Genomic DNA, 15732 nt, shown 5'->3' with positions numbered 1-15732 from the left:
CAGCCTGTCTGCACCGTGAGAAGGGTCACCCTTGTGGGGCCCCTGGCACGAAGGTCCAGCCAGACTGCTTACCCCTGGGAACATCACGGGAGACAGACAAGCCCCTCCTGCCATGACCACTTTTACTCAGGATTACCCACTGCTGCTGCCAACCCACTCCTAAGAGTCACATAAGAAAGGGCTGGGGTCTGCCAGGTCCTTAAGAAGAGCACAGCACCCTGGGGGTGACTGCTGGACTCAGCTGAAGAGCGATGTGCTGCAGCGGGTGGAGAGGAAATGAGCCAGACAAGGAGCAGTTTACATCAGGAGGGGCTTGCAACACAAAGGCAGCAGGAAGCTGTCAGGGCGCTAGGCCCACACACCACACTCAGGAGAGCAGGCAAGGCAGGCCAACAGGTGTGCACACGGCTCCCCCACCATAGGAGGTCAGAGGCTCCTCTGACCGCCTGCTGCTGACACAGGCCACACCGCTACAGCTGCTCGTCACAGACACAGCGCTCAAGGGCAAGGGATGGCGCGCACACTCTTCTTACCAATAAATTCTGCACCAGCTCCTTCACGTTAGCTGCTGTCTCCGTAGACTGTTTACCAGATGAAGCTAGTTTAATTAATGTAGACAGAAAATTTTTACATTTCTTCACGTTTTCCATAGTTTCCTGGATTAAAAGAAATAGTTTTAAAAAGTCAAAAAAGATGTTCGTCACACCCTCTGGCTAAACAACAAGGTTTGCAGGTAAGACACACAAAAGCCAGGTCTAGCAGTTCCATGTCTGTAACCCAAGTGGTCTGGAAGCTGAGGCAGAAGAATTCCAAACCTGAGACCAGTCTGGACAACTGAGAAGGCTGCCTCGTAAATGAAAAGGACTGGAGGTGCAGCTCAGTGCAAAGGTCCTGGGTTTAATTCCCAGCATCACAGGAAAAGTGACATGTAAATTTTGTTTCTGAACTTTTTCAAGAAAACACCTCTTACTGAGGGGTGCAAACCAGGCCTTGCTCCTGACTTTAGTATACAAGCTGCTGAAGCGAGTAGCAGGACTTCTCGGCCCAGCAACACCACTCCTAGGAGGGCAACCAAGTAAGTAACCACAAGTGTGTAAAGATGAACCTATGAACAGTTTTTAGGTTTTTTTTTTTTTTAGGTACTGGGGAATGAACTCAGGACCTTGTGCTTGTGAGACAGGTGCAGTGCCACTGAGCTACATCCCCAGCCCATAAACATATTTATCTTAATGTGGCTTATTGTGAAGACAGATCAATGCCAATTTAAGCCCACATGAAAGAAACTAAATTCCACTCAACTAAAAATAAACAAATGGAAAACACTTAACAAAGAAACATGAAAAAGTTACAAAGATAATCTCAGTTTTCCTGAAGATTTATACAAGCACAGGAAGTACAGCTACAAGTGGAAGGCACCACAGCTCTACCAACTACAGGCACCGTTCAGCCCAGGGTGACCTCCTCAACATGACCACTGGGGCTCCGGCCATTTGTGAAGTCTGAAACCTCAGCAGAAAGGCCTAACCTTTCCTGCCACCCCGTGAAGGTACTGGGGAGAGTGGGTGGCCAAGCCCCGAGCTCTCCACACCTCGGGCTGCAGGTCTCCTGTACACCAGGCAACTCTAGGAAGAGACAGGACACATGGGTGCCAAACTATTCACAAGCCCCTGGGCATACTGGACTGCGGTCTGGCACGCAAGATGACCAGAACCATCTCAAAGCAAGTGATGGGCCCAGCTGTTCCCAGAGGTCCTGGGAGGTGAAGTGGCTCTTACCGTGGCAGCTGTGGTGGTGGTGGTTGCCCCTGGGACTGTCCGCTGAGGTGCCCCAGTCTGAACAGCCGTGGCCGTCCCAAGGGAGGCTGTCTGGGCAGAACCGCCCAGGACAAGCTGAGGCTGCAAGAGGACAAAACACAAGGTGAGTGTATCTCATGCCGCCAACGTGAGACACAGGCCTCAAGTCCAGTGAAAGTTTCCTGCAGAGGAAGGGGCATCCAAACAGCCATAGGCCCTCAGCGTCTCCAGTTCTGCCAGGTAGGCAGGGACTAGTGGGACTGAACCCTGGAGCCACCCAAGGTGGCCTAGGGCACTCTGATAGATCCACACCTTTGAGGACACGGGACTGAGTTCCTGGGCAGCTGTGCTTTGTTCCCTTATTAAAACCTGATGGGGACAGAGCCAATCACTGGAAAGAACCTGGGCTTCAGAAGCCAATCATGCAAGGCGCATGGTGACAGGTGTGAATTATCTTAACAGCCAAGCAGCTGCTATCTCTCAGAAACTCAAAACACTAGAGAGAGCTGCTCCTCAGAACCCTGTCACTTTGACTCTGGACACACAGTCCTTCCTGCAGGAGCCACACAAGACCAAGGGAAGGGAAACCCCCAGGACCACAAACTACCCACTCCAACTTTCTTTGCTCTCCAGAAGTGAGTCGCATCAAAAAGCCTCGGGAAGAGAGCACAGAGGAAATCACTGCTGGGTCCTCAGCCTGTGAGCCGGGAAGTGCTGCTGCTTGGTCAAAACAGGGACATCCAGCAAAGTGGCACCCAGACTTCAAACAACACCAGCAAGTCAAACCACATATCCTCAGTCAATTCTTAACACTGCCATTTTACATAAATAATCATGATGCAAATATCTGTTAATATTTTAAAGTAGCACTCTTTCAATTTATGAATCTAGCTGTCAATGTTTTCTCACTCCAATGCTTTTAAACACTGCCTTTTTCTGACTTCTGAAGGTAGGGGGCAGTGTGACCCTGAACTACAACTCTTGAGCAGCTCCTGTGGATCAGGAGGCAGAGACCAACCCTGGAAGCTGCTGGTGAACTGACAGGACCCCCAGGGCTCCCGAAGCTGCCCTGCAGCTGCTCTGAGGAGGTGAAGAGCTGGTCTCCATGAGGCTGCGCATCTCACTTGCCATAATAAGCAGATACCCTGTGACTGAAGACTGCCAAGGCAAGTAAAAACTTCAAATGAAGAAAATGTGCAAGAAAAACAAAAAGAATCACCTGGGGATGAGGTGAAACGTCCAGGACTCTTCACCTTTCAATTTCTTTTACCTCAAAAGTTATTTCTATGGCCCCTAGAATACACATTTACCTAAATGGCATAAATATCAAGTCTACCTACTCTGATAAAGTCACCTTCACTAAATCTGATCCAAGAACGCAAAAAGGAGCTCTGCTACCTTCTCAAAAAATTGCTGTATCTGAAGAGCAGCTGCACCAGAGGGACTCAGGGCTGAGAGTTCCTCTCAGAAACCCCAGTCACTCAGCCTCTTGCTCCAATGTACAAAGGCCTTTCCACTGGATTGCAGCCTCCCGGGACAGAACTGCTCTTCTACCTGACTTCAACCCCTGCAGCTACCAAAGGGAAACAGCCTAGCTCCAAAAGGGAGGAGAGAGCCGAGGTGCTGCGTTGTCCTGGAGCACCCACCCACCATCCAGCCTCAGGACCCCACCAGCCAGCAGCACTGCGACACAATCACAGCGAGATGGGCACTGTGCCAGGCACAGCCAGTGAGGGCCTCGTCTACAGGGGTCAACTCTGCAGAGACCCACAGCTGTGCAGACACCAGGGAGAGCTTGGAACCACTGGCTTCCAGCTACTCCCACCTGACTGGCTCACCAGGTCTGTCTTTCCCTAAGCAGCACCGTGCTGAACATCTAGACTGCGCTATGATCACTGGGGAAGGACGCAGGCTGTGGGGAGGCAGCAGCCAACAGCCGGTAGGAGCCCGGGGGGGCCAGGTGCACACGGCACCATCAACCTCAGTGCAGCACAAGATGAGGTGCACTGGCGTCTCCTTCACGAAGGCGGCGTGAGAATTAAGCTATGTGCAGAAGTGCTCACCACAAGCATGCAACGCAAACTATTCCCACCAGCCTTTCCTGTTTCTTTGCCTTAGGTCAAACTTAATATGGGAGATTTTCAATTACACTTCCGGCATCAGAGACTAAATGGCTTTAAAGACAAAGGAATTCTGAACCACCCTGTGTCAACAGGAAGAGAAGAACTACTTTCTTTATGGAGAGCCTTCCTCCTCAATTCAACGTGGCCCCCAACATGACAACTCATGGAACCTGGTCTTCACACCAAAGAGCCGTGCACTTCACCAGCCCCCACAGATACTCCAGCCTTTGCCTCTTACCTGCACCCCAGGGGAGCGCTGGAGGGTAGTGGTGGGTTGTACTGTCGTCTGGGCCTGAGACACTTGCTTAATTATGGTGGCGGGGGTCACCTGCCGTGCAATAATAGGTGCCCCAGGAGCCTGAAAAGTAAGTTGAGACTGACCTGAAACAAGCTGTAAGTAAAAGTAATTCCTACCCACTGCACACAAAAAGCAATCCTTACGTACAGAACTAGTACACACAAGCGGGTCCACAGCTTGGTCACGGCTTTCAAGGAAGCCACCAGAGGGCTAGTTTTCCCTCCAAGGCCAAGTATATAATCGAAATCTTTTCATAGACAATCCTATATATACCATTAGCTTTCTTTAACACAGTCTACGAAATAGGATCTCTAAAGAAAGCAGACATCAGAAAAACCCACTACTGTACTGCTGTCTTGGGGAGCTGTCAACCCGCACTAAAAGGGTCCAAGATCCCTCTGGATCCTGGCTGAGAGCTCATGAGGGGAAGTCAGAGGCTGAAGAGGATGCAGAGACTGCAAATCCTGGACCAGCTGAAGTGAGGATGTATGAGAAGATGGAGAGCAAAGGTGCTACAGACCCATGGGACACATGGCCCAGGGCTAAAGTGAAATCACAAATGCTGCCCACATGCTTCTTACTCAGGGGACACAACACCTCAGACCTAAAAGGTGCCATTCAGTGCTATTTCAGGTACGGGGTGTGTGTGTGTGTGTTCTGGCTCAAGCATGTCAACACCTGTGTACAGGACAGAAGCACAAACTCCCAAGACAGCATGGCCTAAGTCACAGGAGACAGAAGCTGTCAGGATCATTCTTGCCTTCACTCCAGGTTCCAGCCTGCCAACCAGCTTGAAACAGTGGGTCACAGCATGGGCAAAAACAGGTCTGCACACAGTGGAACAGGTGGTGTGCTGACATGTGCCCCACAGAAATGACGGTGCTGGACACACGCTACAAGAGGAGAACTCAGTCTCGGCTTCCAAGACCAGGGCACATTTTCCCCCACAAGCCTGGAGCTGCAGCCCCACAGCATCAGTTACTGGGGAGCAGGGCCACCCTGTGACACTCTCATGCTGCCTGAGACTTTGCTCTGCTCCTTTATTCTTCGTTCTTTAAATGTGGCTCAGTCTTTGTGACAGTCCCAAGAGCTACTTACTAGCATCACCTCCTTTTTGCAAAGGAGAAAACTAAGACATAGGAAGATACAGTCACAAGAAACCAGGGAAAGGACAAGGGTCAGCCAGGGCAGCTGAGTCCAAGTGTTCACTCCAACTACACTCAAGCCGTCATGCTCAGTACTGGCTGCAAAGTCTGGCTCCTCAAGTGGGCACCATCCTGTGCCGGGGGAGGACAGGAGACCAGCACCACCCCAGGCCCTATCTGACGATGGGACCCATTCACAAAGGACCACCCTGGCCCTTGGAGCCTCTCCAGTGTGCGCTGTGCTAGGGAGCAGGAGGGGCACTCGCCACACATCACACATACGTGCACTCACCTGTACGGTGGAGATCTGGACAGGAGGGGCACTTGTGGGAGTTGCTGGGCGGGGTGCCATGGTGCTCTGAGGCTGGGCCTGGGCGTGAGCCTGAGCCTGCATCTGGGCCAGGGCCTGCTGAGGGATCATTAGCAACTGCCCATTCTCACTCCGCACGAGGACCATCCCTGAGGGACAAGGAAACCTGAATCAGGAAATGCTCCCACAGTGCAATGAAGGCCCCTACCCAGAGGACTAAGCCATGTGAGGAACACATGAGAGCTCTCCAGTGAAGAAGGACTACAGGAGGAAAACTCTTAAGAGGCTGTTAACAGAGTCTGGAATTCAAACAGCAGCAGAGCCTTCCTTTTATAAATAAACCAGGCAGCAAAGGAAAGCAATGCAATGACTGCATCTACCTGCCACTGTCCGCCTCGAGGGCCACCCACTTGACAGAGGCAGAAGCCTGCACAGGAGCACACAGACCTGCAGCCACCACAGCCTCCACCACCCGGGTTCACAGCGATGCGGGTTTCGGTCTGCAGGGCCTGGACTGAGCCTCAGAGGACGCTCTGCCCTCTGCTCCCACAGGCCATCTCAGAAGCACTAAAGGGCGCACTGTCATGGGCTGGCTGTGCACACAGGACACAGCCTCTCTGTGGCCTGCATACAAGTCCCCCTGGCATCTCACTGACAGAGCACGGTCCCTCAGAATTCCACCGGAAACAATTATCTGACTCACAAATTTAATTTCACACAATGCATCAGTGTGAAGGCTCACACAGACTTCAGATATCGTCACTGGATGGTCTGGCCCTGTGACACAGACACACTGAAAAATAAAACACACAGAAGGAGGATCGCTGGCCTTGCACTGGCCACACCTCCAAGCTGCCAGGGGCCACGGAAGCCTGGTCTCTCTCTCCTAAAGGAGAGACACAATCAGTGACCATCCTACAGGAGAAGCATGGCCAGAACCGCCTGCAGGTCTGCACGTCATGCAAACCCTGGGCTTTCCCTCGAGGGGAACGAGAGTTGGAGAAATTCTTGGCGTTCTAGAAGAGTCTGTGACACTGCCTGGCTCTCTCAGAACCCGACACACTATCAGGGAGTAACCGGGAGGCCTCTCCCTTGAGCTCACCTCTAACTCTTGATGTAAAAAGCCAATTTAGGCCCAGTAATAACCTCCCCACACATCCCTTTCAAAGTAAGCCATACTGAGATCAAACAAACAAAACCTGAAACCCAGCTGCTGAGACAACTTGCTCTACTGAAGTCACCAAAACCCAACGCTTGAGAAGGAGTTTAAAAGAAAAGGCCCAGCAGCGCAGTTAGTAAGATTCCCGTTACGTCAGAGACCTTCAGCAGCATGCACGGGTGAGGCACTACCAGACAGCCGGGTGGGGGCTCCCGGGAGAACAAACTGCTCCCGCAGCATGGGCTTGGCCCCAGAAAAGGGACCATGGGGAACATGACATCAGCACTCAAGCCACCTGTACTCCGCTGCAGCCATCCAACACTTCTAACACCACTCCATTATCCTGGGAACTCTCAAGAGCATGGCACACAGTGGGCAAGGCAGGAAGACAGAGGGCTGCCACAATGCCCATGGCCTACTCCCGAGCTTGGAATTTATTAATGAGGCAGTTAATGACATCAGAAGCTTTTTCTTTAAAAAAAAAAAAAATACCTCCTCAGAAATTTAAAAGAATGGTTTAAGTCATAGTAAAAGTGGCATTCTTGAGCTGGGAGTGATGGCACAGGCCTGTAATTGCAGCACTTGGGAAGCTGAGGCACGAGAATCGCCTTGAGTTGGAGGCCAGCCTGGGCTACACAGTGAGTTCAGGGCCAGCCTGAACAACATAGCAAGACCCTGTCTCAAAACAAACAGTAGAATTTTGGACATGATAAGAGCATGAGGAAGCAAGTGGTTAGCTGTGACATGGGCCTAAAGATGGGGCTGGCACATCTAAGAATGGGGCTGACACACCCACAGTGGAGGCAGAGCTCCTGTGGATGGGTCAGCACCACCGGAGGGACCAGTGTTTCATGGATGGGCCAGCACGCACAGTCAGGGATGCCGCATCCATGGGCTGGACGAGAGCCTCTGCAGGGGTCAGCATGCTGGATGCTCAGGGCAGGGGTCAGTGCCCTACGGCTAGGCCAATGAGGCTATAGTTAGGACACAAGGTGGACAGAATCGAAAGTCCTGCCAGGAAATGACCACATGCCTCTGCCAAGTACCTTAAATTCTCCTAGGCACCTGGATATGAAACAGGTAAGTGGAGAAAAGCAGATGGAGGTGGATATAAAGGCAACGTGTACTTTAAAAAACCACAGGCCAAAGGACCACGGAGGACAACTTCAGCCAAACGCTGGCCTACGTCATCCCAAGAGCAGGCCAAAGCTCTCTGTGAGGTACTGTCTGCAGTGCCTCACAGCCCCAGCTCTCAAGAGGAGAGAAGGCAGACAAACCTGTGACGCCGAGCATGCGCATGCCAGCGCCATGTCAAGACAGACCCCAGACCATGGTCAGTCCAGATCTGTGGACTTGGGTTAAGATAAGCAGCTGTGCAAAGGCAAAGAAACACCACACTGTTTTCAAAATGTAACAGACTGATTTAACATAAAAGATCAGGAAAAAGTAACCTGCCACTGTAAAGGGCAGTTGCAGCCGACCAGGCCACACACCATGGATCTGCATCTGCATGGTGGACATGCGAGCTCCTCAGACAGGACCCACATAGGGCATCCCCAGCCATGCGTGGTCTGCACCTCCCCTCCCAGGACCCACGGCCTAGGTGGAGAGGTTCATCCAGAGTCCCAGAGAGCACCGCCTGGCAAGGCAGCAGACCCCAGTTCCCCCACAGTGCAAGCATCAGGAGGACAGCTCTCCATGGGCTCCATCCTCCAGCCCCTCAGGCAGGAGCAGTCAGGGCTTATGCAGCACACACACATCCCGTTAAAAGAACCTTCAGTAGGTGGATTCAGGACACACTGGGAAGGGGGCAGCCCGGGCCCTACACTTGGCTGCTGGTTCTACCCTGAGCTCCACGGCCCTCCATACTCGGCCTTATGCGCAAGACTCGGGATGCATCTAAGAACCAAGAGCACACACTGAGGTGTCCTTCTGGATGAGTTTAGTGTTTTTCCTGGCAAAGGATTAAGTGTTCTTTATAGAAAATTTGTGAAATGCAGGGAAGTACAAGGAAAGAGAAACCTCCTGGCCTCAGTCATTATGACTGGACACTCTCCCCTGGTCCATGCTGCACACATGTGATAAAGGAAGCTGAGGTCCCTCTAATTTGAGACAGTGGGAAGCCCTCCACCAGCAGCTTTTAAGGGCCGCCCTGAAAACTAGGAGTTGGAGAGAGCAGCAGGCAGGCAGCAGCGCTCCCAGGACCACCCACTGTATGTCTGGATTCTCTTGTCCCCAGCCCCTCCCATGACCCTCCCAGGGGTCTCCCAAGCCCAGGAGCTCTTCCCAGGGATCCATGCCCTCCACTCAGTGCTGAGCACAACCACCATCCTTAAAAGAGGGACTGAGTCCAACTTCCCTAAAGTACCATAGTTCTCCCTGAAAAACTCTTGGTTCTTAACCAACCTTATAGTTTCATTTACACTTTTTACTGCCTTTTAAACCAAAATGTAGACCATCCAAAGCTGAACCACAAGCCACACAGTATTTCCAGCCTCAGAACCTCTGCTTGGAGCACCCACCCATACACTACCTACAAGCTGGAGCACAAGTCACAGGGCATAGGAGGGCAGCTCCTTGGCCTTCCACCGACTGTAGCACTTCAGGGGCAGACACCCCCCAGCCCAGCCTGGGAGGGCAACCAGCACCCTCGAGCTGTGGGGACAGTACCCAGCAGAAAGACAGCCCAGATGAGAAGGGTCAGGCTCTGCTCTGTCCTCACCTCTGCAGGAGAAGCTGTCTCTGTCAAAAAATGTCAAACTGCACTACAAGTCTGTAAAGATGGGGCACAAAGACAACCCCTTTACAATTAAGTTTGTGCTCCGGAACATTCCCCAAAGCCCCGTGTCTGATGCTAAGTGGCAGCGAGCCATGGCGCCCATGTTCAGAACACTGCCGGGAGCTCCAGTAGACACAGGCAGGGACTGCTGACCCAGGCCACCTTGCCACTACAGACAAAAGCCCCACACACACACACTCCAACCAGACTGCAACACCAGCCATGAAGACTCTGGGCACAGCTGGCAGGGACAGTCACAGCCAACTCAGCATGGACTGTGTGCTCTTTGTCTCAGGTGGCTTGTGAACAAGCTTTCTCCTTTTATGTTATGGACAAGAAAACACCTAGCCTGGAAGGGTTATGGATGAAGAAAAGAGCTGAAGGAGGCAGACATGCAGGTGCACAGGCCCCTTTCTCACTGGCAGCCCCAAGTTCCTAGATGCAGGGCACGGGTTGCAGGAGCAGCACAAGTGTGGCTGTGGTGCCACCAGCGGCTCACACTGGGCAGTCTGTGGGCCGCTTGGTTGGGTGTCCCAACCCTGAGGCAGTCCAGCCATGTTCCACTCACTCTCACTGTGATGCGGCCCTGCCCCTGCCTGTCACACTGTCCCCCAACTCCCACGTGGCTCTGGCTTGCAGCTCCTCACTTGTAATCTACACTGGCACTGTCACCTGTCACCCAATTTCAAGTTTTGAAAAAATTAATTTTATCGGTACAGTGTTGATACACAAGATCACATTCATCACAGGGAATTGTACCTGTGCAAAATATACCTTGATTCTTTTTTCCCCATTTCCTTCCTCTCCCTTCAATCCTTCTTCTCCCCCAACCTTATTTACAAAAGCTTTGTTTCCATTTTTTATTCCTTCTATTTCACTTTTAACTGTCATATTTCTCATTCTTAGAACTTTTATTTGCTTCGCTCTCAAATCTTTCGTTCTTACAATAACCAAAACAACTGTGAAAAAGGACAGAGTCCCAAGGCTGGCACTACCTGCTTTTGAGATATGTCGGAAAGCTACAGTAATTGGGCAGCAGTGTCAGAGTGCGGACAGACAGGCAGCAAATGGAGTGGAAGTCTTCTCAGCAAATGAGGAACAAATGGGTGTGTGGAACAAAAAGGCTGAATCCACACCTTGAACTATATGCCAAAATCCACTGAGAATGGACCGAGACCCACAGGCAAAACCTAGTTTGCAGAGCGGATGGAGGACGACATCCCTCAGACCTCAAGTTAGACAGAACTCTAGATGTGATACTCAAAGCATGGTCCATGAAGAAGCAAATGAACAAGTCAGACTGCATCAGACTCAACCTGCCAGCTTTCCAAAGACACCAAGAGAGAACACAACTCAGAGCACACATGCCTAGTAGAGACTTGATTCCAGAATATACCCAAAAATTCAACAAAAAACAGTGAGCAACAGATCTGAATACTTCCCTAAAGATGACCAAAAGCACAAGAAAAGATGCCCAGCATCGCTAGTTACCAGGGAAACACAAATTAAATCCACCACACGCCCAGTACAACATCTGACAGACAGAGGCCCACCGTCCAGAAGGACCAAAGCTCTGTGCATCACTGTGAGAACACTTTTTTTTTTTAACAGTGGGCAGGTTTCACACTGATTAAAGGTAGGAGGGAAAAAACTGAAGGGTAGAGGGAAAACAGAATCTGTAGAGTTGAATTTAGGCTAAGTAAAAAGGAAGGAAAAGAAAAATACACCCCACAGTGTAAGGTAGGCTGTCATGAAGAGGCACCATGGCCTGCTGTGGGGACTCTTCGACTACCACTCCAGTTTCCATTCCTAGGTGCTCACCCAAGAAAAAGCAATTTCACAGCCCCACGAAGACTGGTCCCTGTTATGTAAGAGATTTGTTTCTAACAGCCAAAATCTGAGGAAAAAACGCAAAGAGATGAAAGGGCAAAGAGTTCTGAGGTATCTATCTGAAGGAAATTAGCCACATCAAAAGGGGATGCCCTGTTGATACACATAATGAGGATGAATTGCCAATAATTACAACAAATGAAAGCAGCCAGGGGCTGGTGGATGAGTACAAACCATATGACTCCATTTATATAAAATTCCAGAACATGCAAATAGGACAGAGTGGCCGGGCAGACCAGGAACATGGAGTAGATAGGGGAGCATTTGGGCGGTGAGAGATGCACTGCCCTCACTTGGGACAGGTTCGTGAATGTGTACACGCACGTCACGTCGGTCACATCTCCACAAAGCTTTAACACACAGCACACAACACTTACAAAGCAAAAAAAGCCATTGTTCAAAACTAAAGGACAGCACAGTTCTGACTGATTAACATTAACAACTCCAGTCACCATAATATGCAAAAAAGAAGCCATGGCCCTTGAGTTGCACCTCACAAAGGACACAGGAGGCTGGGTGTGCTGATGGCAGTAGCAGGGCCACACCCTCAGGCTCCTCTACAACACACCCGCTCCTCCTGAAGCTCAGGTGATCAGCAGCCAGGGAGCTTCCACATCCCAGAACCTGGGCACACAAAGTACACCAAACCAGTTCTGATGGGAAAGGGACTTCCCAGCCCTCAGAGTGCACGGAAGGAAGCATGGACCCAGGAGCAAGCCATGTGTTCACGGAGCTGCTGGGGGAGATTGTCCCGTGTGTACCTCTTCTCTCCCTCCAGAAAGCTGGCGTTGGCAGAAAAATGGGCCCATCAGAGTGCATTCAGCACACAAGGCTCAACCTCTCCTAGAAGATTAGAGAGTACAACTCTGACACAGACCTCTGCTTGACTGCCACCCTCTGACATGGGGGAATCGGGCCTCAAGTCCCCACACCTTGCCAGGCCATGGCTCTGGGCTTACCTGCATGCTCCTGGGTTATTTGCAGGGCAGCCTGCCCAGCTCAGAGCCCCCATCGTCCAGCCAGACTTCACAAATAACACATCTGCTCATTCTGGAACAAAGCTAAACACCAACCCATGGAGAATTCCACTAATGCTATTTTTCACTAATGCTTCTTTCTTTTTTTTTGGTACCAGGGATAGAACTTGGGACTTTGCACTTGCAAGGCAGGCAGTGGAACCACTGAGCTAAATCCCCAGTCCTCACTAATGCTTTTATTTTTAATTCATTAATGTTTTTTACTTCTCTGTCTCAACAGTAAGGCCTACCCTTGTGGTCTGTAGGTAAGAGACAATGTACGAACCAACAAAAGGCAGCAAGTAGTATGTTGAAACAGCGTGTAATACGTGTAAATTTGAAAAAATTCACCACAAATTTCAAATTTAAAAGACCAAATGAGTTGAGCATCTCAGATATGAATCTGGAATAAAGAAGGACCCAACTTTGTGCCACGGAACTGAGCAGCACCTCAGAAGCCTGAGGTGGGAGCCCACACGAGACAAGACGCTGTCCAGCCCTGGCTGGACAATCTTTGCGCAGCCTTCAGAGCCAGTGTGTGCACTGCTGCCTGTGAAGACACTGTCACGCCTCTCCCTTGTCACCAAGGGAACATACCATCCCAGGCTCTTCTCCTACTCTGCAGGCAGCCTTTCTGGTCACTCATCCTGGACCCTGGACCTCACTTCTAGATGCCTCTCCCTCTCCACTCTCTCTGGGGACAGAGAGATGCCTCACCTCCCACCTGAACTGCGGACCTCATTATCCAGCCACCTGCTTGTGAAGGCAAGTTTAAGACTCACTCTCTGGCTCCCCATCTACTGAGCTGCACATGCCAGAGCCCCACGACTTTCCCCTGGCACCTCCTACTCCCACACACCCCACTGGCACTATGACCTGCCTGTTTCAGCTCCTAACTGACAATCTCACCAACAGATGGCCCACAAGGGCCAGGGTCCAGCCTAAGGGTGGGACAAGAGGGAAGAGCAGAGGTAGAGGCCCCCAACCATGGGCACCAGCAGCTGACCAGGTGAAGGAAAGGTACACAGCTGGCACTGGGTGGACAGTGATCCTCAACAGTGATCAGGAGCGCTAAGAGAGGTTTGGGACCCTGAAAAAGGACACAGAGGGGCCAGTGCAGGCCTCTAGCCATGTGTGAGGGGAGATCTCTTGCTGGGAAACTGGACAATGCAGTGTGTGGGGGTCAGCAGAGGCACCCCAGCACAGCTGCTCGACGGAACACCAAGAGACTGGGCCACTGCAGACCCACCCACAGTGCTCATGTGAAAGAACCCACTTCCGTGTGCAGACCCGAAGGACCTGCCAGGCCCAGCACCGTCCATTCTAGTTTTTCCTTCACCCACCTGAAGCTGACTGACATCCTCCATCCCCGCTGTGACAGGGCACAGCCCGCACCACAGGAAAAAACTCCAATTAATAATTGGCAGAACTGTTCTTCTATTCAGAGAAGAGAAAGGTGAGTGAGCCCCGGTCCCACCCCAACCCCTGCAAACAAAAAAGCCGACAAGCTGAGGGCAAAGTGCCCAGAGGAAGAGAGCTCGAATGCTCAGAGCCACAACAGGTGATGCCAATATAGCAATGTTCTGTACTACTGATGTGTCAGCCTCAACAATTTAAAAAGATATCCAAGGTATCACTCAGAACAAAGTCCAAGCAGGGCCCAGGGGCACATATCTGTTTTCCCCAACCCTCCAGGAGGCTGAGGCAGGACGATGGCAAGTTCAAGCCCAGCTGGGATAATTCATCCAGAATTACTGAGATAATGTCTCATATTTTAAAATAAAAGGGGAGCAAGGCTAGAATGTATTTCATTCTACTGGATTTAATCCCCAGTAAGGCATAAAGAATAAAACCAAACCAAGTCTAGGACCCAGCGAGTCCTCTCACCCACACCTACTGAGCCACCACATGCAAATACCAGCTCAGTGTCCACAGCCCCAAACCCATCCAGCCCCACATTTTTTTAAAAAAAGGGTGCCATCACCTGCCTCACAAGCACAAGGAAAAAAAGAAAGAAACAAGCCTGCCAGAGATTTAGCTCACTGGTTCCGCCGCCTGTCTCACAAGCCCAAGGTCCCAAGTTCGATTTCCAGTACCAAAAAAAAAAAAAAAAAAACTTTTCATTTCATACAGCAATTTTCAAAGTCTCAGGAAAACTTGGGACGATAAGGATTAAAGGTGGTCTGGTTCCTTACTGGGATGGAGCTCAGTGGCACAGCATCTGCCTCACAAGTACAAGGTCCCGAGTCTGATCCAAGTACCAGGGGAAAAAGAAAAAAAAAAAAGTGGTCTGTCCTTAAAAACTCTTCAGACACTGCATTTAAAAATCTCACCTCCAGCACATGTGCACATGCCCATGGGAGTGGGGGGGGCCTGTTCCCTTCCTTATATCACACACCTTTTCCACCCAGGCCCCAAACTTCCAGTGAACAGGTAGAGTAACAGATTTTAAAATAAAAATTTTACCCCAAAACTTCATTAAGTTGCCAATAATCCTAACTGCCTACTTTAAAAATTGGATAAAGCTATACCAGGTGATTCATAAAAACAACACAAAGGGCCAAACAACAAAAATGCTTAATACTACTAATAAGCAAAGAAAAGCAAAACCTAAAACAAGGTAAGTTTCTACCTAGCAGGCTAGCAGAACCCTAATTTAATTTCTAGATTCAGCTGAGGCAGTAAAGTTGCGTGTGGGGTTCAGAGAAGTGCTCTGCCACATGACCTTTGGCCCAATGACTGTGGCTTGGGTCTCCTGCCAACAGAAATACCTGCCCTGTCAAAACATCCACAGTGGGAGGGAAGGGGATACCTGCCACCCCACCTGTGATGCACTGAGGTGGAAGCGTTATGTGTGACTGCCAAACCTCACCAAATAGGACTACGCCGGACCAGCAAAGGATCTGTTCGACTTCACACACCTGCACAGTCTACAGCTCCGAGTCAGCACTAACATCAGGGTGCGATCTCAAGGAACTGAGGGAACAAGAAGCAGTATCATCGGGGCCTAGGGCTGCTGAGCACACAGCTCCTCCCACAGAGCGGCGCTGACCACCCCTCAGCTCACACACTGACCCATCAGTGGACACTCATGCCCCTCCACACTGTTGCCCAGCTTCTCTCCCTCTGTGAGTGACCACCTGCCCCCAGGTGTCCAACGGAAAACTGGGAGTCTATCTGCCTCAAGTGTCCTGGGGTGGCTGCTGGGACCTGCAGGCA

General features: G+C 50.9%; 1 protein-coding gene across 1 annotated transcript in view; it reads right to left on the bottom strand.

Annotated features, from left to right (window-relative positions):
* Positions 1-15732, bottom strand: part of Taf4 (TATA-box binding protein associated factor 4) — a gene marked incomplete at its 5' end in the record, with an annotated part of 60747 nt that overhangs the window by 20902 nt on the left and 24113 nt on the right. The window contains 4 exons of the mRNA XM_010638202.3: positions 534-656; positions 1776-1895; positions 4155-4274; positions 5652-5818. Coding sequence (XP_010636504.3) covers positions 534-656; positions 1776-1895; positions 4155-4274; positions 5652-5818 — 530 coding nt within the window. The remainder of the gene's footprint in view (positions 1-533; positions 657-1775; positions 1896-4154; positions 4275-5651; positions 5819-15732) is intronic.

Source organism: Fukomys damarensis, unplaced genomic scaffold (genome assembly GCF_012274545.1).
Source record: "Fukomys damarensis isolate Sample0158 unplaced genomic scaffold, DMR_v1.0_HiC HiC_scaffold_22, whole genome shotgun sequence".
Lineage (NCBI taxonomy): Eukaryota > Metazoa > Chordata > Mammalia > Rodentia > Bathyergidae > Fukomys > Fukomys damarensis.
This window is presented reverse-complemented; position numbering and strand designations above follow the sequence as displayed.